General features: G+C 36.8%; 1 protein-coding gene across 1 annotated transcript in view; it reads left to right on the forward strand.

The window, feature by feature from the left end:
• Positions 1-26,335, forward strand: part of INPP5D (inositol polyphosphate-5-phosphatase D) — an 85,374-nt gene that overhangs the window by 36,614 nt on the left and 22,425 nt on the right. The window contains exons 5-14 of the mRNA XM_087725652.1: positions 861-1,001; positions 1,534-1,618; positions 2,884-2,952; positions 3,510-3,581; positions 4,438-4,561; positions 9,809-9,915; positions 12,829-12,931; positions 17,496-17,692; positions 19,015-19,132; positions 23,090-23,186. Of these exons, the coding sequence (XP_087581778.1) occupies positions 861-1,001; positions 1,534-1,618; positions 2,884-2,952; positions 3,510-3,581; positions 4,438-4,561; positions 9,809-9,915; positions 12,829-12,931; positions 17,496-17,692; positions 19,015-19,132; positions 23,090-23,186 (1,113 nt within the window). The remainder of the gene's footprint in view (positions 1-860; positions 1,002-1,533; positions 1,619-2,883; positions 2,953-3,509; positions 3,582-4,437; positions 4,562-9,808; positions 9,916-12,828; positions 12,932-17,495; positions 17,693-19,014; positions 19,133-23,089; positions 23,187-26,335) is intronic.

The following is a 26,335-nucleotide window of genomic DNA, read 5'->3' on the forward strand; positions in this document are numbered from 1 at the left end:
AAATTATCTTATAGATAGCAGCAAATTTGCTGGCTGGATGTTCTCTCAGGAAAAGGTTAGGAGGTTTGGTTTTGTGTGGGTGGTAGACAGGAAGAAAGCCTTCCTCCTTTGGTAAAACAAACTATTCTTGCACGATTTATCAGCAAACAAAAAAACTGATGAAAGAAAATGTATGCCTTTGGTTGCAATCTTATATGCGCTTCCTTGGGAGAAAGCTTAGATGATTCTATCCTTCCTCCACCCCACCCTTTTACTTCCAAAATTGTTCAGAATAACACACTCAAATCACACTAGTTCAAATCAGGGAGTTCTTTAATTTGGGTTCCTTCTGTAAATGTATAAGGAGGCTTAGACAAGCTCCTCTTAAACTAACTTTAGCAATGGAATAATTGTACTAATCGTCTTTATTAGTATTACTGAAGCACTTTGAAAGCAAAAGATAGATGCTGCTCTATAATTGTTTAAATGTACATAGTTAGCTTGTGTTTTGCCCTGAGCTTATCAGTCTTTTGAAAATTAATTTTTAAATCATTAATAGACAGCATCTGATCCAGCTCTTCTAGATGTTATGGGACTAAATGTCCCATCATCCTACATTATTGACAAAATAGCAATTGGCAATCTAAAACATCTAGAGAGCCACATATTGCCCCTCCTTGTCAGCAGGGCTCCTTTCTGACACAATTCTTGCCGTTTGTCTCTCTCCTACTTTTATTCCTTACTAGTAAAAAATTGAAATAGGAGCTATACAAAACTGTTGTAATTCCCTCTCATCAAGGACTTTTTCTCCCATTTGCCCAAAGTTAGATACATAAACTTAATACTTGATTTGGTTTTCAAGCTGTTTCTTTCTTCCACAGTGTTCCAGAAGAGCATCTCAAACTTATCCAAGATTATCTGAGAGTTCATATAACTAATGATATTGAAAATGTACAACTGGGCTCGTGGAATCTCCCTCAGCTGAAGAAACTACTTACAGGACTCTGCAAAGGACTCTTCAAGTAATCACATGTTCATTTGTAGGCATATTTCAATATCAGCAGTTTGGGAAATCTGTTTATAAATATTTATATAAATTCTTGACTACCTAGTTAGAAGTCATTGCTCCTTTGGCCTGAGCTCTTACCATGGGGATTCAAAATCATTAGACCAGCATTACATGTGCTAAAGCTTAAGAAATAAGAGTAAGGCTGAGGGAGGAATCTTGTCCAATGCAGAAGCAAAGGCCATAGGCCATACAACCAAGCTAAACCTCCACTTAACTAAGCCAATGTTGCTTACTTTCAACCAAATTGCAGCTGAACCAAAAAGAAATGCAGAATATGTTGTTAGATTATGGAAGTTTGAAGCTATTTGAAAACTGGTAAAGCATCTTATACTCTTTCATAGCCATTTGCTGGTTGACTGGACAATTTTGGAATCTGTCATCCTAATGGATTTAGAGAGGACAATATTGGAGAATTCTAATGTATTACTGCATAACCAAATTGTTATAAAAATGAAGTCTTTATATATGTGCCTTTTGCATTTCAGTGAGTTGTCTCGGACGTTACCTTCTCTGGAATCTATACAGATGGTGTTTGATCAACTTTCCCCGGGTACCCATCGACATTCTCAGGTATGATTTCATGGAATTGGCAATATATGTCTCAGAATCCATATGAACTTAAAGAGGAGGGGTTGCATAATATATGGCAATAGTTAGCAAAGCATTCTTCTTAGCTTTCCCCCCGCCCCCAATTTGTTTCTTAATTGTATTATGTTTCATATGGGCTACCTACCAGTAATCTAGAAATAGGTAGGAGCTGCATTCATTCTTCAGGAGCAGATAGATCATGGTATGGAGAAGTATGCAATGATTTTAATGTCATTAGCCTCTTTTCTATATTAGATTGCAATGTCAGCTAGAATGCTTCCTGGATATGGATAACCTAATCACAAGGTGTCATGGATTGATAACCTCGTATCTTCATTATTATCATGTGTTGATAATAATTTGATAGTATGGGATGTGTACCTAGCCATTGTCCCCTAACACTAATATTAAAAGACCTGCATTAGATTGCAGTTTTCTACTCAGCCAATTTTAAAATGTTAATATTAAAGTATGAAACTCTAGACACTTATTCCCACATTCACACTGTCTGGAAATACTTAGCATGATGGAAGAATTTAACTGTTTTAAACTTATAGGTGAATGATCTATAGCACTACTATTTTCTCTCATCTTAATAAATTTTTGGTCAATGACCCAGCACTGCAGGTTAGTTATTCCATCTCTGAATGGTATATTTTTCATTGTTGCTGAAGATGATGGCCTGTAGTTTAGTGGAAGCTAGCTATTCTGGGAGTTACAATGTGATTCAGTTTGAAGAAAACTGATACAGACAGTTCTAGAATGGTCCACAACTATCTGCCCAAATAGACTGTCTTGGTATATATAAAATAGCTTCACCATTTCATATGCTCACCTCTTCCTGTTTCTGCTGGAAATACTTTCTTTCCGCCCACCCTGATAAATGAAGCATCTAAAGTTCTTTTGTGTCTGAAGCCCTGGAAAATCTTACTTGCAACCGTATAATGTTACTATTTTGTCTGCACGGCTTAGCTCTAGACCCATAATTACAAGATCACTTTCCATCATTTGCAACTTCTTCTCATTAAAGCACTCGATTTGAAATGGTTCTTTTGTGCTTAACCTTTCAGTTAAGCAAATTCAATTCCATTCTAGTCTGATATTCAAACTACTGATATCTCAGTGGGATAATATACGTTTACAATGTTTTCTGAAATATATACACAGATGATAAAATGCCAGACTTATTGAGAAAATGGTATTTCTTTAGTTCTTATACTTTTCTTTTTCTATGACACTCTTACCAGCCATCGTTTGATGTCAATCGTACAAAATTGGTTCAATTGACAAGTTTGCTTTCTTCCCTAGAGGATAAGGTACAGTGAATTCTAGATATCTCTCTGGCTGCCACTTAATCTTTAGATGTACTATATCTTCTTATTTAAATACTTTTGTTTGTTTTTAATACTTGGTTTTTTAAAATGTCCCATTGTTTTTATACTACATAGGAATTGAGATCTGTAATCTTCCTAACAACTTATGTGCCAAATTGCCAATTGCCAGTTATTTATTTAGAAGTTTGTTCCTGTTGTGTGAACTAAAAATTAATTCGGAAAATAACCTGGTTATGTGTCATATGCATTTAAGGTCCTTAGAGATGCTGAAGACTAGAAATTGTAGATAAGCATTCATTACTTTATTATATGAAAATTGAACTTCATACAGTTACAGTCTGGAGCTCAAAAGAAGTTAGAACGGTTTTTTCCCCCTTTTCATTTCACTGACCATTGTCATAGCTAAATCGGTCAGCTTATTTATAATAAGTGTAATCTATTGTACAGTTTACAATAAAGTGTTCCTAAATCTCCTAAAGTCTCCTTCTGTTGAAGTTTGAGATTGTCAGGTAGAACTATTTATTCTTATATTTTTACAGGTGAAAAGAGTATTGATTGAGGGGCCTGATCCAACACATCGACGTTCACTTATCCCTCCTGTTACCTTTGAGGTGAATTTTAAGTATTATCTTGTCACATAGACAACTACTTAAAATACTTGCTACAATGCTCTCGCCTATTAAAAAAAATAAACCATGTTCATACTGAAAGTGATACAGTGCAAAGGCAACACATACTCTCTGAAGAAATGCCTAATATAACATTAATAAAATCACTGTACAATTAATATAATGATAGCATTAGAGGGATAGCATCAAGATCACTTGAGGTTCCAGTACCGCTTTACAAAGCCTTAGTAAGACCACCCTTGGAATACTGGATCCAGTTCTGGCCAATATGAAAAACAAAATACAATATTTTAAAAAAACTTTGAGACTCAGGAAAGATTACAGAGAAGAGCAACAAGAATAATCAGGGGCTGGAGGTTAAAAGATATGACGGACGGTTACAGGAATTGGTTATGTCTAATGAAAAGAAGATGTAAGGGAGACATGACAGCAGTGTTGCAATATATGAGGGGCTCCCACAAAGATGAGGGGAATCAAACTCATTTTCAAAGCACCAAAAGGCAAGATGAGAAATGATGGAAACTAACCAAGGAGAGAAGCAACCTAGAACTAAGAAAAAAATTCCTAATAGTGAAAGCAATCAATCAATGGAACTGCTTGCTTTTAGAAGATGTGCATGCTCCATCACTAGAGGCTTTCAAAAAGCGATTGGACAATCATTTAACATTTCAGTTATAGGGTCTCCTGCTTGAGCAGGACATTGGACTAGAAGACCTCCAAAGTCCCTTCCAACTTTATTATTCTATGCTCTATGTTCTAAACTTCTATGTTATGCCTCTGCAAGTTAGCCATGTAATATGGAAACTATATATAAATAACATTTCTTCTGTTCTCATAGGTGAAAGCAGATTGCCTTGGGATTTCTTCCAAGATTCATCTTAAAGTTGATGTTGAGATGGGAAAACTTATTATTAAGAAAGCTAAGGATGGTCCTGAAGATAAATTCTACACCCACAAAAAAAGTAAGTGGGTAAATCACTTGTCCCATTTGCATTCACTCAGTACTTTTGCTCACCTGGGAACAAGAGTATGTGGAATTACGTTTTTTTCAGATTTGCTTCAGACATAAAATTTGAATATGCAAATATATGACTGCAGAGGTTACACTGTAGCTTTCTGATACTTTTGTAGCAAACATGTTCAGATAGTGTTTTGATTGAGCAATAGACATGGGCGTACAAACCTGAAAGTGAAATTTTATACATGAAATGCCTTAGCAGTTCAGAAGGAAGTCTGCTTTCATCATAAATAGTTGTTACATTTTGTGCCTTCAAAGAAAGAAGATTGATTATTTTGATTGGTGGTGATGATAATTTTATTTAGGTAATCAGACTAAAACTGCAGGTGATAAAGAAATAAACTTACTGTGGCATTATTTAAGAGCTAGCTTTAAAGAGAAACTGTAGGGTACTTCCTACTTCTGATTGCTGTTTCATCATAGAAGCATAGGAAGGAGGTCGAATGTACAGTATTTTAAACCTTCATGAAAAGAAATAATATGGTACAACAGGGAGGCTGAAGTTAGTTCCTAGTTCCTACTTCTCTATTTTATTTAAAGGTTCAAATGAAGCATGAGAGCAAGTGAATCGTGAACTATGAAGAATTTTGTTCTAGAAAGAACATTAGAGGAACTGATATGGAGCAATCAGTTTGTGACATGAACATATAATTTAGAGTGTTCTAACAACCAATACAGTATCTAAATTCTTATTTTATGTTCAGCTGTTATTTTATTGTTGGTTTGACAGACATATATGTTTGTTTAATGGAGTTTTTTTAATTTGCCTAGTAGATGTTGGAGAGCACCCATCTCAGTCAGGAGGAGGGATCAAATGAGGAATTAGCATGGATTCATAAACGCAAGGAGGCAAGGTCTTTGAACCATATCTAGCCTTTCCCAGGCATATCTGCCAGTCTGGGAAGATTCCTGTGAAAGTGGCATAGAACAATGAAGCAGCTGGTTTAAACTCTACATGTATTGCTCTGGTTGTTTGTGCCTAACAATAGATCTTTTTAGGGCTGATCTACCTTTCTTGTTTGCCCTAATGCAAGAATAGCCTACTTTTCATTTCGAAAGAGTAGGATTATCAGCCCAGCCCATAGTTGCTTTGAAGATGATCAAACAGTATTTTGCTCCTCAGTGCCAAGTGTAGATTTCCCCTCTTTGCTGGTACTAGCAAGCAAAGAGTTTGCTGTATATCTTAGGCAAATGCCTCAATTGCAAATAGCGGTGTGCATTCTGGCAGGTATGCCTTCCCCATTTTCCTTGGCCATTCCCTACTGGTGTAGTGGGCTGCCTGCTGAGAGACAACCTTATGTCCTCCTCCCATCAGCACAAACAGGAAATAATGAAAAGTAGATTCTTTGCTTGTTTAGCAGGTTCAGCAGAGAGAGGCCATTTCTTTATTGCCAACACAAAAGTTATGCCCAGAGAAGAGGGAAATGGTGGTATGTGCTTTCCTGGCTTGGCTAGAAGGGGAAAAGAGGATGGAAGATCTACCAAACAGGGACTGGGTTACTGCAGTTCAGAGAGAACACCTGGTCATTGTTATGGCCAAAGTTGGGACATACATTTTTAATCATGGTTAAATTTTATTATGTAGCTGAGTTTATTAAGCAAAATATTTTTGAAATAAACAAGGGTTAGGCTGGTAGTGATGAGAACAGCTTTCTGTACCCTGTTGTTTGGCACTTATAGATCCTCTTCCGTCCGGTTTTAGGCTGAGCTTTGGGACAGAAAGTGCTTTGATTGGCCTATGAAATGACCTTTCATCAGAAAAAAACGAAGCGTAGATGCCTATAGGTTCTTTCAGATCTTTCAGCATAATACTATCAATTATGGTCTCATTTAATTTATTTAACTGTTTAAAACAAACAGAAACAAATGAAAAGGCAAAAAAGGCCAAATAATAAAAAGAAAATTGAAAGGAGATTGGTAACATAAGAGTAAATAAAAATTTCAAAGTTAACACCAATTAGTGCTGCTTAACTCTATCATGCTGGACTAAGTAAGGTTATTAAAAGCTGAATCATTCTGCTCTCCTCAGTGATTTTCTGCAGTAAGTAACATAGCATCAGAGTAATTGACACAGAGTGAAAAAAGGTGTTTCTAGAAGGGAATAGTGGGAGATTATAGTTCTGCTTTGTGGTATTTGCTTGGGACTCAATTTTAGTCTCAGTGTTATTTTATCTTACATGGAACCTCTTGGGGTAATGATCCAGGATTGTATTGCCATTAATAAGCAAAGGACTTATTTTAGATCAATCTTTATTTTCCAGTTTTGTTTGCATTTTATGCTCTTATTGTTATGGAACTCCCCCCCTGAAGTTTTAGATTTATTTTAGTAACTGCCTAATCCTTCAAGAACATTGGTTATTGCACAAATTAGAAATGGAATACAGTTAGCAAAACTACTGGAAGTCTCAGTTACAAAACCAACAGCTAAGAACTTGTTAGTAGTCAATATACTAACTCCACAAGACTGGAGAAGACTTACATAAATAGAACATTTGGAGTGTTCCAAAGCCTACTGAGAGAGCATGTGGACTTTTTAAATAAAATAAGAAATTGTTGAAGTTGAAATAAGTAACTGAGAATCATTCTTCATTTTAATTGAAAAGAGATCATGTACCAAGGTTGTTTAAACAAAACATTGAATTGTTCTGGATAATAAAGCACAATGTAAAAGTGTTATTATCCTTAAGGTATTTTTGAAGGGAGACAAACATGCAGTTTTGAGATATTTCATTGATATATTGATTCCAATTTTTTACCATTAGTTCAAACGTTTTGCCAGCAGAAAAATCAAATCAAGAATATATACAGTTTCCCTTAGTGTTTTCATAAATGATGCTTCATTTAATTGTTCTCAATTTGATTACCTTTAATCCACATGCATTTCAATACTGAACATATCTGTCTACTATTTTCTACTTTATTTACAATATTCCATGTGATGCTTCCCAGAACAAAAAATGCTTTAAAGCAGCTTTTCTTATTCTTGGGACCCATGATAATGCTCTTCCTTCCTCAGGACCAAAAGCCTTTGTTCCAGAGGAGAGCTGCAATACAAAATTGTTCTTGTATTGATTGCGTGATTTGTTTGGCCACCCACGACTCTAGGCAGTGAACAAAATTAGAAATGTAAAAACAATTGAAATAATACAAGAATTAAAATGCATGCATGTATAGTCACCAAAATCAATGAATGATGATTCAGAATCATAAATTCTGAAACCGTTTACATTTTTACACAGGATAGTCTAGCCAGAAAAGAGGTTTATTTTCAGAATCTGCATATCTTTCATCTTCACAGCTGCTCAAGGAGAAGAGATTCCAGAGATTTCCTTAGGAAGGTCAACAGGAATTGGATAAAGCCCAGATCTGGCTTTTACATTATCTTCTAATTTATGTAGGAAGTAAACATTACCAAAAGTAGTACTCCTCACTGCACATATGTTTTATATCTGTTATGTTTTACAACTCTTACTCAATATAGATTCATTAATTAAAATATGAATCATACAACAGGAGGAAACATTAAAAGCTTCAGGCCTTTGTATGTAATGCTATTTACGTACTTTAGAACAGTAGCATTTCAGCTCCGGCTGCATTGTAGCAGACTACATATCTTCCGGTGAGGGAAGATAGCAGGCACTTTTAGTACACAAATGGACAATTGACAGGTTTTTTAAAAATAACTCTTGCATAAAGTATGCTGGAGTATAACTAAGAAGCCAACATACAATAATTAATATTATTGCAATCAGTAAGTAATATAATGTGGTGTTCCACTACCTATAACTTATTTTTATCTGATCTGGGTAATAGCACAATGTACAATAGAATAGAGCTGGAAGGGACCTTCTAGTCCAATTCCCTTGCTCAAGTAGGAGAATCTATACAATATGTTTAGTTCAGTCTTTTTTAAAATCTATTTTAGCAATTGTGATTGAGGTAGCACTCCTACAACAAGTAAAATTGCTGTTTTATTAAAGTTTGTAAGCTTTTATTGCTTTCAAAGTGATAATTTGCCCTGGCAACTTGACAGGTTGTCTGGTCACCCACAAAGGACAACAGTACTGTTGTCTATATTTAAAGTTTCTAACTTTAAAGTCTTTAGAATTTTCTTTTCCACCTTTCCACCAAAATGATGCTTTCCACCTATGTAATATACAGACTATGTAAGTACAGTGTTTCAACAGCAACTGTGGTGATGGTGCATTGGGGGTTGGGGTCTGTGTAGCAGAAAATTTCCACTCAGTTAAACTTGCCTGTCATATGGTAACCTGTGTAGGAAAAAATACTATAACTGATAGATACATTGTTTGGCAGGGTCAGGTTGAACCAGAATTGGGCAAGGCTCTTGATCCCCAGCACCAGATCCACAGGGAAGAAGGATCCATTGCCTGGGCATCTTAAATTGTTCCACACTAAACTGTTAAAAGAAACAGAGCAGAAATCAGCAGTAGGCATATGGCATATTTATGCTGGTATACTTTCTGTTGCTTCCTAAACTGTAGAAAAGCACATTAAACCAGTTGCCTCAATGTACCCAAATCTAAGTCAACCACTTTGAGTACTGTCACTAATTACATCCTCTATACTCATTTTTAAATTATCAAGATTAAGCTCTACAAATATCTTGCTCTAATAAATGATATGTTTAACATTTAACTTGGGATGCAAAATGGAGAATTATTGCATGCGAGATATTTTCCATGTCAGCGAAATCACATCAACAGCTACATCCCTACTAACATGGTTCTCTTCTAATGTGAATTGTTCCTTTAATTGGAGTTTAGATTTGATTTTAGTTTCTGCTGGTTGTAAAAGAAATGCACATCATTAGCTTTCCTAATCATCAATGCTGACTTCTGTGACAATCTCATATCTTTTTACGAAATGGTGAATTGACACATGCATGTTGTATGTCTGTGTGAGACATACGACTCAATCAAGAGTTCTCCTACTTAGGCAATCCTATAGTTTAATGAGCAGAAGTTATTCCAGCGTGATGAGGTTTCGAAACCACAATAGATTTGCACCTGAGGCTTAGTTCTGAGTCACTGTCAATTTTTTAAATGCCTTTCATAGTCCAGTACGATTGGATTGTGCAAGTCAAGTTCTGAGAAGGAAGACATATTGTTAGCATTGGCTCTTTTGGTTTCAAAATTTCTAAGATTGACTTAGTTTTTCTCCTGTTTAGTCCTACAGCTCATCAAGTCTCAGAAGTTTCCTAACAAGCTGGTCATTGTACTAGAGACAGAAAAAGAAAAAGCACAAAGGAAAGAATATGTCTTTGCTGATTCTAAGGTAAAATGCTCCCTTCTGAGTGTTTTAACATAGCAGAAACATTACTATTTATTTTATGGCATTTTTTTTATTAATTACAAATGCAAAATGATGCATTTATTTATTTAAAAAATATTCCTTCTTTCTGTTACAGAAATTGGTACTGAGACAATTTATAGAGGTTTTCAAGGGATGTATTTGATGATAAATAAATATTATCTCTAGCTGTTCAGCTTGGATTATCAGAAACAAAGAAAATAAACTGTGAACCAGAAGAGAAGAATGCTCAGTATAATTGTTTAAGAGGTCGAGACAACTTAACTCTGACATATCTGTGTACATTAGATAGGATGCTGTTGCAACTGCATTTTATTGTGTATGCACAATAAATAAATACACAAAAACTCCTCAAGATAGATCTGAAGGCCTATGGGAGAGGTATTCAGGAAATACTAAAATAAAGTGGATGTTCAATTAAATTAATGAACAATAAACAATATAACTTCAGAATTATGTGGTAGGTACCACATACTGGCAAGTCATACAGATGATATTAAATAGAATATGGAATAAACATATTCTTGACACTTCTGAATAAAACAACAATAACAATTTATTATTACAGTCTTAGACCAGTGACCAGAACAAATAAAAGCACTCAGTGTATATACACTTAAAAATTATAGTGTAAAATAATAAATAACAACTAAAATCTATAATAAAATCCAGTGTCAATTATACATGTCTGACTATAAGATTGTTACAATCCCCAAACTGTGTGGCCCATTGTAGGTTCAATGCTTAAAGGAAGTGACTAAGCAGTGCAAAGGGTTTGACACAGTTGTTATATAATATCACTATGGTGGAGAAGACACATGTTAGTGATGAATCCGCAGTGCTGCTGCACAGAATGTGGCCACCTGCACTGTAGTTATGGATTGTTAAGCAGCCACTGGAGATAAATAGTGTCAGAATGGTCAGGATACCTAGCAGTAAAGGACATTCCCAGGTATGCCCAGATGTCTATTATTTGATATGTTAACCTTGTTTTCCTGCTCATCTTGATTCAGGCTCATGTTAAATATATACAGGGAAGGTCACTTGATCAAGTTACTTCAAGCTATTGACTTGAATTTGTTTAAATATCAGTTCCTTGTTCCAGACTTATTTTCTATTGGCAAAGAATGAATGTTTATGTATTTCTTATAAAACAATCCAGGGGGTTTCCATCCTCCAAATTGTTTGGGTAAATTATACTTAGAATGCAGGGTAATAATTAAAAGTTTTACATAGCCAACTCAGCGTAGTCACTAGTAACTTGTTTCGTTCTTATGGAAATGTGCTCAGTTGGACAGTAGAACGAATTCCAATTAATCTTAAACACTGAATCAAATCCAGTTTTTAAGGAGATTATATATTTTCTCTAAAAAAGATACCTATCTTTCTCCATAGGTATAAGACATAACCTGAATTGCCATATATATCCAAATTAAGAATGGTTGCTATAAATACTTCATAGTGTATTAATAGTTATCTTCCCATTGCTATAGTTCTCTGGGTGGTTTTTAAAACTATTTAAAACCAGTTAATACAAGCATATATATAAGGACAAAATTTAAAGACATGTTTGCCCCTGAAGGAAAGATACTTAAGATATAAATGGACTCAATAAATAAATGCTGCTATTATGATATCACATGAACGCTTAAAACAGTACATAATAAATCCCTGGGAAAAAGAAGAATCTTTTTGCTTGCACTGTGGACATTGCATTGGATTCAAGGTCTGTCTCCCTGTGGAGGTCATTCCATGAATCCTGAAACTGAGAAAGTCATTTTGTTATCTTCATCTGGATGCCCCCATCACCTGACTCTTTTCATCAGAACTGGAGGGCCAGACTCCTATTGTCTCAAGCACTATAATCAGGCACTATATTTTCTCATATAGTCCAAGATAAGTAAGAGGAGCCCTTCCCACTTTTGCACTCAGACTGTGATGTCAGTGAATCGGCAATCATATCTGCAACATGTGCCTATGAATAATAAAGGTTTCTGTATTTGTGCTGGGACTCTATTCTACCAGAACACCATCAGTTCAAATGGATGCATTTTTTGCATGTCTTAAAAGCCTCCTATTGCACACATTTATCCATTAAGATAAGCTCTCTATGATATCTCTACATTGTTTTAGGAAAGGAACTATTCATACTCATTGTGTATGGAGATCTATGGGTGTGCTTATTGCTTGAACAGGGTTTATGGTAATCTAACCTATGGCATCCCAGTATGACTGACTATCCCATTATTGGCTTCTAAGTGGATTGTACTTCAACTATTGTTTTTTTTTAAAGTGATATAATATAATCTTTCTCTTTTTCTGTTTATGCCCACTCAAAACAGAAAATATGAACTCACATTTTTTTAAAAATTTTGTTATCCATGGAAAGAAATGCCAAGTACATCTAGAGAACATTTCATTAAAAAATACCATAAAAAATAATATTATCTCAATACCTGTTCTATTTATGAATGCAAGAAACTGACTAATTTGGATTAAAATTCTAATAAATTAAAGACAACAAAATCAAATGTTTTATCTCGGCAGTTTACTGAAATTTTTTTGAATTATACCATGCTATTATACCATGACAGAAGCAAAATTAAGGAAGGGTTTGAACTGATCTAAACATTTCTGTGTTTAGCATTTTCTCCAGATTCTAAATAATTAAAAATAGTCTTACTGATTGAAATGTTACCAAATCAAAGAGATCACTTACAAGTTGCTGCTTCGGTTGAAACTTTCTATTGACACATGTCATTGTGAAAGCATTTTTTCAGCTTACATATAAGAAACAAAGGGGCTCTTTGATCAATAACACTGAATTAGTTATAATGTTTATTTTTTCTTTTGTTCTTTTACTCCTCCGTTTTTCAGAAAAGAGAAGGCTTCTGCCAGCTTCTACAGCAAATGAAGAACAAACATTCGGAACAATCAGAGCCTGACATGATCACTGTCTTCATTGGGACCTGGAATATGGGTATACATTTCAAATTTATGTCCTAGCTTCTGTATACAAATTACTGTCTTAACAAAAAAAAAGAGGAAAAGGATGAGTTTCCAATGGGGAAAGGGAGATAGGACAGGTCTCTGGGTCAGATAGTCTGATATTCTATCAGAAAATGATAACTAGCAACCTGTGATAATTTGAGGTGCATCCATTTTATTGTCTGCCTTAGTACAGCAATATTCTGATCTGGCAAGTTTATTAGAGATTCTTTTTTTAAAAAAACTTGAAAATTTTCTATTTATTTATATATATACAATATGTGACCCAGAGAGAAATCTTCCAGATGCCCCAAACTCTATGGCCTCCCCAAGATACACAAAGAAGGAACACCACTCAGTTCCATAGTCAGCTCCATAGGCTCACCTCTACAGAATCTTGCCAAATTCCTCACCAAACAACTCCAACCCTACGCAGAATCCATCACCTCACACGTACAAAACTCACTCCACTTCATAGAAACAATAAAGAAACAAAACCTACAACCCAGCGGCCTACTTGTGAGTTTCGATGTCATATCTGTCTTCACCCATGTGCCTATAAAAGAAGCCTTGACAGAACAAACACAACACATACTTCATCCATAATGGACAAAGTTACAAACAGATGGAAGGAGCACCCATGGGATCACCCCTCTCACCCGTCATCGCAAACTTATGCATGGAACATTTTGAAACTAACGCCTTAGATAAATTTGAACCCAAACCCAAACTCTGCCTTAGATATGTTGATGACACTTTCATTATTTAGCCACACGGGAAAGAAAAACTGGACAACTTCCTCACACATCTCAACAGCCTATACCCCAAAATACAATTCACAATGGAAATAGAAGCAAACAACCAACTTCCCTTTCTGGACATCCTAATCTACAAAAAAACCCAATGGCTCCCTAGGACACACCATCTACCGGAAAAAAACACACACCAACCGCTACTTAAACGCACAATCCCATCACCCCCCTGCACAGATAAACTCTGTAGCCAAGACCCTCATCTCTAGAACCAAACGCCTAGCCAACAAAGACCACCTGAAAACTGAATTACACACTCTCACAAATGTATTAATCTCCAACGGATTCCAAATAGAAACAATTACCAACCTAATCCAAAGGGAGACTCCCCTCAAAAAACAAGATACAGAACAGACAACGGCATCGCCCTCCTCCCTTACATCAAAGGCACCACAGATAAAATCAGCAAAATTCTCCACAAACACAATATCAAGACAGACTTCAACACTGACCAAAAAATAGCCAACATCTTAAGAAACTCCAAAGACAAAATCTAGCTAGAAAACCAAGGAGTCTACGAAATACCATGCAAAATCTGTCCTGCAACATACATAGGACAAACGAACAGGAAAATAAATGCACGCATCACAGAACATACGAACACAGTAAGAAAAAAAGAAAAAACTTCCTCCCTTTTCTAGCACCTTAAAGCTACAGGACATGAAATTAATTTTGAAGAAACCAGGTTAATCTCCAAAACAGAACATTTCAACAAGAGAATAATTATGGAAGCTATCGAAATAAAGAAACACCCCCACAACATGAATAAACATGATGATACTTCCTGCCTACCAGACATCTGGAAACCAGCCCTAGTCAACAAACGAGCCCCACCCACCACCCAAGCCATTACAACACAAAACAACAATAGACACACAGCCAGCACCAATCAGCACCAATCTACCAATCATGATACAACCACACAACCAATCATTCCACTTACTGAAACAAAGCCAGCACTCCACCCCACCCCCCAAGAAAGACGGCAGCTCCAATTTCACTTTAAGCCCAAAACCCAGCCTGAAGATAGATAGATAGATAGATAGATAGATAGATAGATAGATAGATAGATAGATAGATAGATAGATAGATGTAGATGTAGATGTAGATGTAGATGTAGATGTAGATGTAGATGTAGATGTAGATGTAGATGTAGATGTAGATGTAGATGTAGATGTAGATGTAGGTCTTTGGTTGTTCGGGTTTTCTCCCGTGTAAAATTGGAAGTGTCTTGGCGACATTTTGACAAAGTCTCATTCGTCATCTTCAGGCTTCATGCTTCCAGGAGCAATGTGAGATCTCAGCTGTTTATTCCTTTTAACTGCCAGTGGGGGTTGGAGCTGATTGGGTCAGAGCTTGGCTGTGTTCTGATTGGGTGGAGGTGTGTTCTGATTGGTTGGGGGTTTGTGTTTCATGTAAGGATAGGAGGGGTTTAAAGTGGCTAATGGATCAGTGTGGGTTTTTGTCTGCTTTCTTTGTGGATGTTTGGTGGTGACATCCTGTGTGGCTCTTGTGAGTGTGGGCCTGGTGTCATTCATCATGTTAGGGACTCGTTTATCAATAAGGGCAGGCTTCCAAATGACTGGCAGGCAGGAGGTATCGTCCCACCTGTTCATGCTGTTTGGGCGTTTTTCTATCTCAATGGCTTCTCTGATTATTCTGTTGTTAAAATGTTCAGCCTTGACAATAGTTCTGGTCTTTTTGAAGTCAATTTTATGTCCTGTGGCTTTAAGGTGATGGACCAGGGAAGAAGTCCTCTTTTCTGATTGCGTTTTTCTGTTCTTCAATGCGTGCACTTATTCTTCTGTTGGTTTGTCCGATGTATGTGGTGGGGCAGGTGGGGCATGGGATTTCATATACTCCTTGATTTCATATACTCCTTGATTTTCTAACTCAATTTTGTCTTTGGGGTTTCTTAGGATTGTGGATATTTTTCGGTTAGTGCAGAATGCTGTCTTGATGTTGTGTTTGTGGAGGATTTTGCTGATTCTGTCTGTAGTGCCTTTTATGTATGGGAGGAGGGCTTTTCGGTTTTCTTGTTCTCTGTCCTGGATTTTAGTGGGGGTTTCTTTTAAATAGGGGGTATCCTTACATGAAACACAAACCCCCAACCAAGCAGAACACACCTCCACCCAATCAGAGCACAGCCAAGCTCCCACCCAATCAGCTCAAACCCCCACTGGCAGTTAAAAGGAAGGAACAGCTGAGATCTCACATTGCTCCTGGAAGCACGAAGCCTGAAGATGACGAATGAGACTTCGTCAAAACGTCGCCAAGACACTTCCAATTTTACACGGGAGAAAGCCCGAACAACCAAAGACCTACATACTAACACCCGCGAAAACCTCAGAAAACATATGTATGTATGTATGTATGTATGTATGTATGTATGTATGTATGTATGTATGTATCTAGGGAGGGAGGGAGGGAGGGAGGGAGAGAGAGACAGACAGACAGACAGACAGACAGACAGACAGACAGACAGATATAGATAGATATAATGGTTCCTGACTTAACTGTATTGAGCCTTTCTTTAAAGCTTCTGTTACTTTATGTAGATGTTAATATAAATTGCCAGAAAATATTTTCGGTAATTCACATCACACTTCTCTGATAATGTACTATTCCCTAATGCAGCTTCTTTTCCCAGTGTCAATAACACAGTTATTGAACTGTTCTTTAGAGAATAGTATACTTTCTTTTCAGAAGTGTGTGCCTGTGCATGTTTGTGGATATTTTTGAATGGGAAGTAACAAATGCTATCTAGACTTTGGCTATTGCTAACATTTGTGCTGGTATGGAATGTACTGAAAGCAGAATGCTTAAAACAGAATCTGTGATAAAATTATTTTCTACATCCCTGTGATAGATTTTCCAGCCACCTCATTGTTATATTGCTCAATTGCTTTAAAGTGAATGCATGTAACATATAGATGATCCCCTACTCTTCTTTTACATGGCAGAGTAATCAGCTTCTCCACAGCTTTGTGGGCTTATTTCCTCCTATTTGTTCTTTATTTGTTTTAAAATTGGATAGCAAAATAAAATAATCTACAGTGTAGTTTTCTGTCAGAACTGCAAATTTTATAAAAGCTGGTTGATTCTCCTCCCTTTACCTTTTATTTAATTATGAAACTATCTGCTGGGAGATGCCGGGTACCCTGTTCAACAACAATAAAGGTAGAATAAGGCAATAAATAAATAGTTCTATATATGGTTACGTCCATAATCAAATGGGATTTTACATACAGTATATTTCTTCAGGGTCTACTGGATGGGAAAATAAGGCCGTGTTTGTTCCAGTTTTAATACCTGAAAGTTATCAAATAGGGCTATAATAAGTCTTTTAATAGGAAAGTTGCACAATATAATCTATTAATCTGTGATCCTCTTGCCCCATTTTGCAGCCACTGAGCACTACTAATTCATAGTGAGAAAATGATTTTTTTTTGTGTGGTTTGATTTTTAGTTACTTTTTAAAGCCTCCAACTTGGCTGGGGTTTAGGTAGCTTTAATGCAACTTACTTTATTTAATATAGTAAACTGGAGAACTCAGTTTCATGGATTTTTTACTAAACTTAGTCCACTTTGCAATCGGTGGTCTTCAGAGGCAGAAAACCTATGACTTAAAAGTGAACCAGCACTAGCTTCAAAGAAGGTTGTTCTACCCTAGTAAAGATTGAACTAGATTCATTATTATGGTAGTTTCTTATCCTCATTTTGGTTTGGGATTTGCTAATCAAGGTGATGCTCCTCCACCAAAGAAGATCAGTTCCTGGTTTCTCTCCAAGGGACAGGGTAAAACCCGTGATGAGACAGCTGACTATATTCCACATGACATATATGTGATTGGAACACAGGAAGACTCCTTGGGGGAAAAAGAATGGCAAGAGATTCTAAGGCATTCCTTACAGGAGATTACCAGTATCAGCTTCAAAGTGGTAAGAATTTTTATTAATGTTTCAAATTGTGGTTGGACACTAGACTTCATATTCTTCAAATTGCCTAGTTAGATAACATAACCTAACAAACACAGCCTGTTTTTAATACAGGTAGTCCTTGACTTACAATTGAGCCCAAAATTTATGCTGCTAAGTGAAACAGTTATTAAGGTAATTTTGCCCAATTTTATGAACTTACTTGCCACAGTTGGTAAGTGAATCACAGTTAGTGAATCATGGTAATATGGTTGTTAAGTGAATCTGGCTTCCTCATTGACTTTGCTTGTCAGAAGGATGAAAAAGATGATTACATAGCCCCAGGACACTGCAACCATTATAAATATGAATCAGTTACTAAGCATTTGAATTTTGATCACTTGCAGTGGTCGTGAGTGTGAAAAATGGTCATAAATCACTTTTTTCACTGCTGTTGTAATGTTAAATGGTCACTAAATGAAATGTTGCAAGGCAAGGACTACCAATACACAAACAGCAAGATACTATACTATAGTATGATAAAATTGCTTTTATCATTCAGCTACAACGTTAGTTAAAACATCTCCATTATAATAGTGGGACTATGTAGTTAGATTCATTCAGTGGTGGGTTTCAAAAATTTTTTAGAACCTCCTCTGTAGGTGTGGCCTACTTTGTGGGAGTGGCTTGCTGGCCATGTGACTGGAGGGAGTGGCTTGCCATTCATGTGACTGGGTGGGCGTGGCCAACTTGTAAAATGGGGTGAAACTCACTTAACAATGCTCTTGCTTAGCAACCAAAATGTTGGCTCAGAAACTCTGGCATTTGAAGCACGCAAGTCTTAAAGCTGTCAAGTTACAAGACCCTTGCACCCCTAACCCTTTAGAAAAAAAACCCCAGGGGTGTTCAAACTTGACAGCTTTAAGACTTGTGGACTTCAACTTCCAGAATTCCTCCTCTCGTTCTTCATCTTGATGACGTGCGGACAGGCAGGGGGAGGGAGCTGGAACCGGTTCTAAACAGCACTGTAGATTTGTGGAACCTCTTCTATAGAAGAGGTTAGAACTGGCAGGAACCCACCCCTGGATTCATTCCACCATTCTTAAATGAAAAATATGTATAGAAAATATAGTGTTAACACCTCTTCAGCTTTCTGCTTCTGTTCAGTATATTGTTTCTGTATATAATTGGTTCTCATTAGAATTCTGATCATGACAACAATAAAACAAACTCAATATAAGTTATTGGAGAAGGGTTATATATAGGACTCCCTAGTTTTTATAGTTCAGATACCGAGATTTAATGGAGGTGTACGGCAGCTGATTTTTACTTTTTTAAAAAATTAGATAGCAACCCATACTCTCTGGAACATCAGGACTGTTGTACTGGCGAAACCCGAACATGAAAATCGCATAAGTCACCTCTGTGTGGATACTGTAAAGACTGGAATTGCAAACAGGCTGGGTAAGATTTGGGCAAACATCCAAAAATGCATTTTAAATTGCTATTTTTCAGATGTTGACTCTCCTATGCTATAAAATAAACTGGAACAAAGTTGCCTTTGTTTTATATATAGGTCTCTAGTTATTTACTAATGAAATTGCAAACAAATAAATGTTTATTCATTTATTCATTTTATATGGTAACCCATTTTACTCTCACTTGTTGTTAACAAATTCAACTTAAAAGCTAAAGTAAAACCTATAAAAACCACTAAAGAGTATACAAAGTGCCAAGGCCTACAAAAAGCAAGGTATCTCATTCAGTCATAAAGTCTGATTCAACTAGGTTTATGGCCTCAGCACCTTGAGGAAGAATCCTGTGTTTAAAGTCTTTCTAAAGACTAATGGAATTGGGGGGGCCATCCAAATTGCAGGGGAAACACTGTTTTGGACAGCAGTTGCCATAACAAAGAGGATAGAATAAAGGGATCTGAAGCTTGCCCGTAGTATGCCAGATCTAATGGGATGAGCAGAGAAAATTGGAGATTGGTGATCCGCTGGATAATTACATGCCATGGAAGATTTTATAGGTGACAAGCAGCACTCTGAATTGCACCCAGAAGCCTCTTGGGTCCAGTGCAGCTCATGGAGTTATGGTATTATATAGTTATTCTGCACTGTCCATCAAACTGCCTTTGTTGCTTTATTCCAAGCCCTTATTCCTTTAGGAATAAACTCAATAGGAACATAGAGGTTTGCAAACAACCCACATATTGTGAACCAACTGTAATGATGGAAGGAGACCCCAAAGGCCATAACTACTTAATCTTGCTGGGGTTGTGCTGAAGCCTTACCTACAGCTTCTGAGTACCAAAAAAAAATCCCACCAACAGCATGACTTGGTTGATCAAGAACAAAGATGTATAATTATGTACCAGCAGCACTGATTATATTTTATACCATGAGGTCAGTTGATGATCTCATCTAGTGGTTTCATGCAGATGTTTAAGACAGCAGGAAGAGAACAGAGTCTAAGCCACTTTATAAAGAAGAGCCTAGGGCTAGAGCTTTCCCTACCACTATCACTAATGGAACCAACCTCAAAGTAGAAAAAAATAACTGCATAATGGTACTTCCCATTCTCAATCCGCTAAATTGTTCTTAAAAGGCAATTTTAATAAAGATGAGGAAAATATTGGTTATCCCCATAAAAAATGGAAATAGATTTGGAATATCTTCATTAAATTGGGTCTTAAACAACTGAGCCTGTTCAGTTGGAAGTTATCATGAACATACTTCTAAAACTATTTTATACTATAGGAAAAAATCCCAAAGTTCTATACAGTAATATCTTTTGTAATTCAGTCTTTAATGATAGAACAGCTCAAGCTCATAACACCATACCTTGGGATGCAAGGAATCTCATACTGATATAGAGTTCAATTTATCCTGCTGATCAGATTTCATTCACGGAAAATTCCATGGTTAGAAAACCTGTGGTTTTCCTTGTGTTTCTGTGAATAGAACCCATGAGGCTTTTAGACAAAACATATTGAAATAAATGTCGGGCCCCCAAGAGCTAAGAAAGACATGTAGAATTACTTCGGAACAGTTTCTTATATTATTTCTCACCTATAGACAGAAATTTTGCAAAACTAAACAAGTATTTGCATAACTAAAGATATATTCTGAGAATTGCTAGGGCAGAACCGTCTTAACTCTCTGTCTCCCAACAAACTACCTAAACTTTTGTTGTCACTTTGCCTTCTGGAACGCAGCCCTACTTCCTGGGAATCCAGATTACATTCCACCACAACAGGATTTGGGGTTGATGTAAGTTAGCATTAGATTTTAAGGCTCACGAACTGCTCTATATTGTGAAGATGGCCCTAAACCAGGCAATTGAGCTATTCTGTCAATCTAAGCCTTCCCAGTTTTGATCAGTCCTCGTGATCTATCCATCACATTGTTTCTTCATATAACCTGATCATATAACCATAACTTTACTTTTTCTGCTTCCCAAAATCTAAAAAACATGGTGTGCTTCATTTTAAAATGTCTTATTTTAATTAAAAAAATTAACCAGATGCAGAAAAGAAAATTGAAACAGTAAAAAATGGAAATGAAAAAGCATAAAAGAAGAAATAGATACAAAAAGCTCAATCCTTAACTAGCAAGCTAAATGTTGAGTACAAGGGGAACTACTAATCAGACTCTCTACAACATTAGTAAAAAATAATAATTAATTAATTAATTTGCAAGTTTCCCATATATACCTTTTTACAACTATTCACCTCAATATGAAAATGAATGCAACTAAAATAGAAATGTGCTTATGAAGATATTATTTGGATACAATTAAATACTAAAAAATCTGTTTATGGTTTCCATAGCAATTGGTGAGATATGCAATTGTTTCCTGAATTACAATTTCCCCTGGAACTCCATTGATGCCACTCTGATAGATTTTTTTCAGATGTATTTTTTTTTCTATGAAATATCTCTACCCAGTGTTTATAAAATAAATAATTGCTATATATCCATACAGTACATACATACATACCAGGGGTGGGCTGCTGCCAGTTTTACTACTGGTTTGCAACGCGCACGCATGCACTATTCATTGTAAATTGTTCTTTGCACATGTGCAGAACAATTTATAGTGAACTGTGCACACACAGTCACTAGAAAAGAACATGGCAGCGGCCCAGCGGCAGCGAGGGAACTGGTTTGGGGGCATGGCAGGCCTTGGTCACTGCCGGTTCTGTGACCTAGGCCTCAATTCCACTACCAGTTCGGCCAAACAGGGCCGAACCAAGAGCAACCCACCTCTGATACATATACACACATACCTTATTTTTTGCACTATAAGACACACTGGAGTATAAGATGCATCATGATTTTAAAGAGGTAAATTTAAAAAAAAAAGTTTTTACACTCTACAGGTTTCCCAAACCCTCTGTATGCCTTGTTTTATGCAAAAAAGGGGGGCATGCAAAGCTTTGGGAGGCTTTTAGAGTGCTCCTGGGGGCTGCCCCCCCAAACGAGCCAAAAACGGCCTATTTTTGCAAAAAATGGGCTGCTTTTTGCAAAAAAGGGGGGCTATGCGGAGGCTTTGGGAGGCTTGTAGAGTGCTCCTGGGGGCTAGGGGGGCAAAATCAAGCAAAAATGGTCCATTCTTTGCTCATGTTTGCCCTCCCCAGCCCCCAAGAGCACTTTGCAAGCTTCCCAAACCCTCTGCACATCCATTTTTGCAAAAGGGGCAGGGTTTCAGTAGGCCAAAAATGCTGTATTCTGTGTATAAGACGCACACAGATTTTCAACCTCTTTGGGGTGGGGGGAAGGTGAGTCTTATACTCTAAAAATATGGTACATACATATTACATAATATTTTCATTAGAAGAAAAACAGGACCCATTTGAAAGGACAGTAGATAATGTATAATGTATATGTGACCCAAGACATAATGGAGGGTGGGGGAAAATATACCCAACCAACCAAAAACATCATAGAAATCTACACTACTATTCATACTAAGATTTGGCTCATAGAAGTCCTTCCACAAATATTACAATCAACAACTGTCTCTTAGTTGAATGATAAATTATAAAATCGTGCATGCTTATACAGATATGATGGGAATCTAGGGATGCTTAGTATCTTTGCAGGTATATGTATCTTCGTATTACAGTTTACTTTCAGAAATAACTTGGCAAGGCAGTATGCTATGTTTTCAATTAAAATTAACATTATAAGGGATTCTTGGTCTATTTTCAAAACACTAATAGATTGATTGAGTTTTGTAGAGTGGAAAAGAGAGATTCAATTTTTGCTTTTTAGAAGGTTTTTGAGAAAACCGTCAGGAAGTTTCTGTTCCTCAGTTCTGCATCCTCAAAGAAATGTTTTAGCTTAAGTAGCAAGAGGAAGGATTTATTTTTAAAACTGTTCTGTTTCTTCTTTTGTTTTCTCTTTCCAACAGGCAACAAAGGAGCTGTGGGGGTATCATTCATGTTTAATGGAACCTCCTTTGGGTTTGTGAACAGCCATTTGACTTCAGGAAGTGAGAAGAAACAGAGGTAAATTATTATTACCTTCCTAAGGGCCACCTGAGGCACCAGTTGCTTACTACAAGTACTACAGTAATTGCTTCCACTGAGTACAAATGGATAATCAGATTCAAAAAGCTAGAAGTGTGAAGCTTATCACTGTGAAGGCCAGGGCACTTCCTTTTTCCTCCTGTTGATGAATTGCTGAAGGCATTTTTTTCCAGAAAAGATAACTAGAAGATTCATCTCTAGGCATGAGAAATACGGAATGTTTCAGATGTTGCCCTAACCAATATGATGAGTGGTATACAGGTAGTCTTTGACTTATGACCACAACTGAGCCCAAAATTTCTGTTGTTAAGTGAGTTTTGTACCATTTTATGACCTTTCTTGCCACAGTTGTTAAGTGAATCTGGCTTCCCCATTGACTTGGCTTGTCAAAAGGTCTGTTTTCCCAGAGGCTACCAATATCCTTTACTGAGAACTGAAGGATTTAGAGCAGGGGTGTCAAACTTAAGGCCCGCAGGCCAAATCTGGCCTGCGGGGTGCTTAGATCTGGCCCACAGTGCCTCTGCCAGCGAAAAGGGAGCTTGGGAGGTTGTGACGGTCTACTGCAACCCTCTGCCAGTGAAAACAAGCTCGTTTTTTGCTGGCAGAGAGTTGCAGGAGGCTGTCGCAGCCTCCCAAGCTCCGTTTTCATTGGCAGAGCACTCGGACCACCACAAGTGACGTTGAGCTGGCCGCATCCACCCCAGTCACGCCCACCTGGCCCCCAAGGTTAAACACAACCCTGATGCGACCCTCAATGAAATCGAGTTTGACACCCCTGATTTAGAGTAGCATTCTATGGATCCCACTACAAAAAAATAGTAGATGGAAATAAAATACCTGCTTTATGTTACTTACATGAAAATCAAACATCTTCAATGATTACAGTACACGGCAACCAAGTGTTTAATAACTTTCCCCATCTGTCACAATTACTAAAAGCTTTGGAGCTTTAGAGACAGTCATAAGAAACTTATAAAAACTGATATAAAATTAAAAACTACAATTTAGTATCAGTTTTATAGCGGTGGCTGCATCCACCCCTTCTTTAGTTATGCATCTTTCATTGGTTCTGTATCATCTCAGCAGGTGGTGTGAGAAACAATACCTCTTTTGTTTTTTACTTCTCAATACTTTTTGATATATGAATTCAGCATACTGAACGATGTTCATTTTTTAAAGTAAATATCCTTATAATGTCAAGTCTCTCAGAGTCACTTAGGTGAGATGGGCAATGTAGAAAAGTGATGAATAAAATAGCATGATCTTTGGATTAGGAAACTCAGAGAGATTCCACTGTTGCAGATTTATTAAAATGTCTTTAGGAGGAAAATGCCATCTAAGTGGAATATCACAAAATTAGGTGATGAAATCTGAGCATGTTGGGTTATTAGAAGGATCTCAGCTGTGCTGTTAGATGTTGGTGCTATGTGACTGACACATACTTTACCCATCACATACAAGCTTCATAGGATAGGCAACTATATATTTCACAGCTAAGCAACCAAAATTATTTCTCCAAGATCACAGCACTGAAGATGTTACCTCGGAAGTTTAAAAAATCTGCAGATGAAAACCATGATCAGAAAACCATCCAATAACTAAACCTGAGCTACATTTCTTCTCTCCCATTGCAAGACTGAACATGTTTAATATATTTACTATAATGTATTTGCGTCTGAAGTAATGAGGAGACCTGTGTTGATACAACAGGTTTATTCAGAACGTTAACCATAACAAGAATAGAACTTATGCTCTGACAGTTCTTTTATACTCCCAGCTGTCAGAGCGTTAACCAATAGGAACGTGCCAATTCTCCCGCCTGAATGCAGCCATAAAATAGTCCAATCAACTAACACCATGCCTGATTGACAGAAGTGGGCGGGACACATCAGTACGTAACATTTACTAAGGATACAGACTACTGTGTTAAGGTGTAATCCAATTTGTCAGTTGGTAGACAGTATGCTGCATAAATTACCTTGCCCTTATTACCACCAATCTCTATTCTGCCTCAGTAATGAGATAATTTTAGTGTGCAACATAATGTGGGACTATGTTACATGAAAGCACATAGTTAGGTCAGATTTCTTGGTTTGGACACAAATGTGTTGGCTTAAGCTGGCTGTGCTGACAAAAGGCTGGCATTTGTAAAGAAACACATCTCAGGTGGACTTTGGGAGATGCCGCATTACATTATACCCCCATGCTGCTATTTTCTTCTCAAAACAGAATTTTATTCAAATAGCACCTTTGGTAAGAAATAACAATTTATAACAACTCTTACCAACAACAGTAAAAAGACACAGACACAAACAAATTGAGTGGGAAAATCCTTTCCATGCACTGTGGTGTTCTCATCAGGCCCGGAGCACTGTGTAATTGTTCCTCCCCTTTTCTTTTCTTTTTTCTTGAAGAGTCAAAGATATGTTTTTAATACCAAATTAGAACATGTGCTACATATATAGACTCAAGAAACCATGTTTAAATATAGAACAGGTTTTCTTTTTCTTATCCACAGATATATTTATTATCTAAGTGCTATGATGGTGTAGTAGTTAGAACGCAGTATTGCAAGCTAACTCACTGCTCATGCCACGAGTTCGATCCTGAGCAGCTCAAAGTTGACTCAGCCTTCCATCCTTTCAACGTCCATAAAATGAAGACCCAGATTATTGGGGACAATATCCTGACTCTGTAAACTGCTTAGAGAGGGTGGTAAAGTACTATGAAATGGTATATAAGTCTAAGTACTATTGCTATTAAATTTGTTTGTCACCCTCAGGTGACTCTGGGCAGTTTATAATATTAAAAAGAATAAAACAATACAAAAACACGTATATGATGAGAATAAAACACTACAAAAATACACTTTTTTCTTAACTTTGCTGAATTCAGTAATTTCAAAAATCATAGTCAAAACAGAGATGTAAACAAAGCTCTCAAACATTGACTAAATGAGAGATCTGTATGCAGTCCCTTATGCTTTTTTTTCTGGAGTAAGAAAGTCAGTGTGCCAAAGTTACTAAGTGGCATACCGTTCCCAGGCTCATATATAGGGAAAGAATATAGATCATTGAAATTGTAAAGTCTCTTCATCAAAGAAAATACTAGATGATTGTTTTGTTTTG

Source organism: Thamnophis sirtalis, unplaced genomic scaffold (genome assembly GCF_051295495.1).
Source record: "Thamnophis sirtalis isolate CommonGarterSnake01/CBP01778 unplaced genomic scaffold, rThaSir2_p1.2 scaffold_11, whole genome shotgun sequence".
Classification (NCBI taxonomy): Eukaryota; Metazoa; Chordata; class Lepidosauria; order Squamata; family Natricidae; genus Thamnophis; species Thamnophis sirtalis.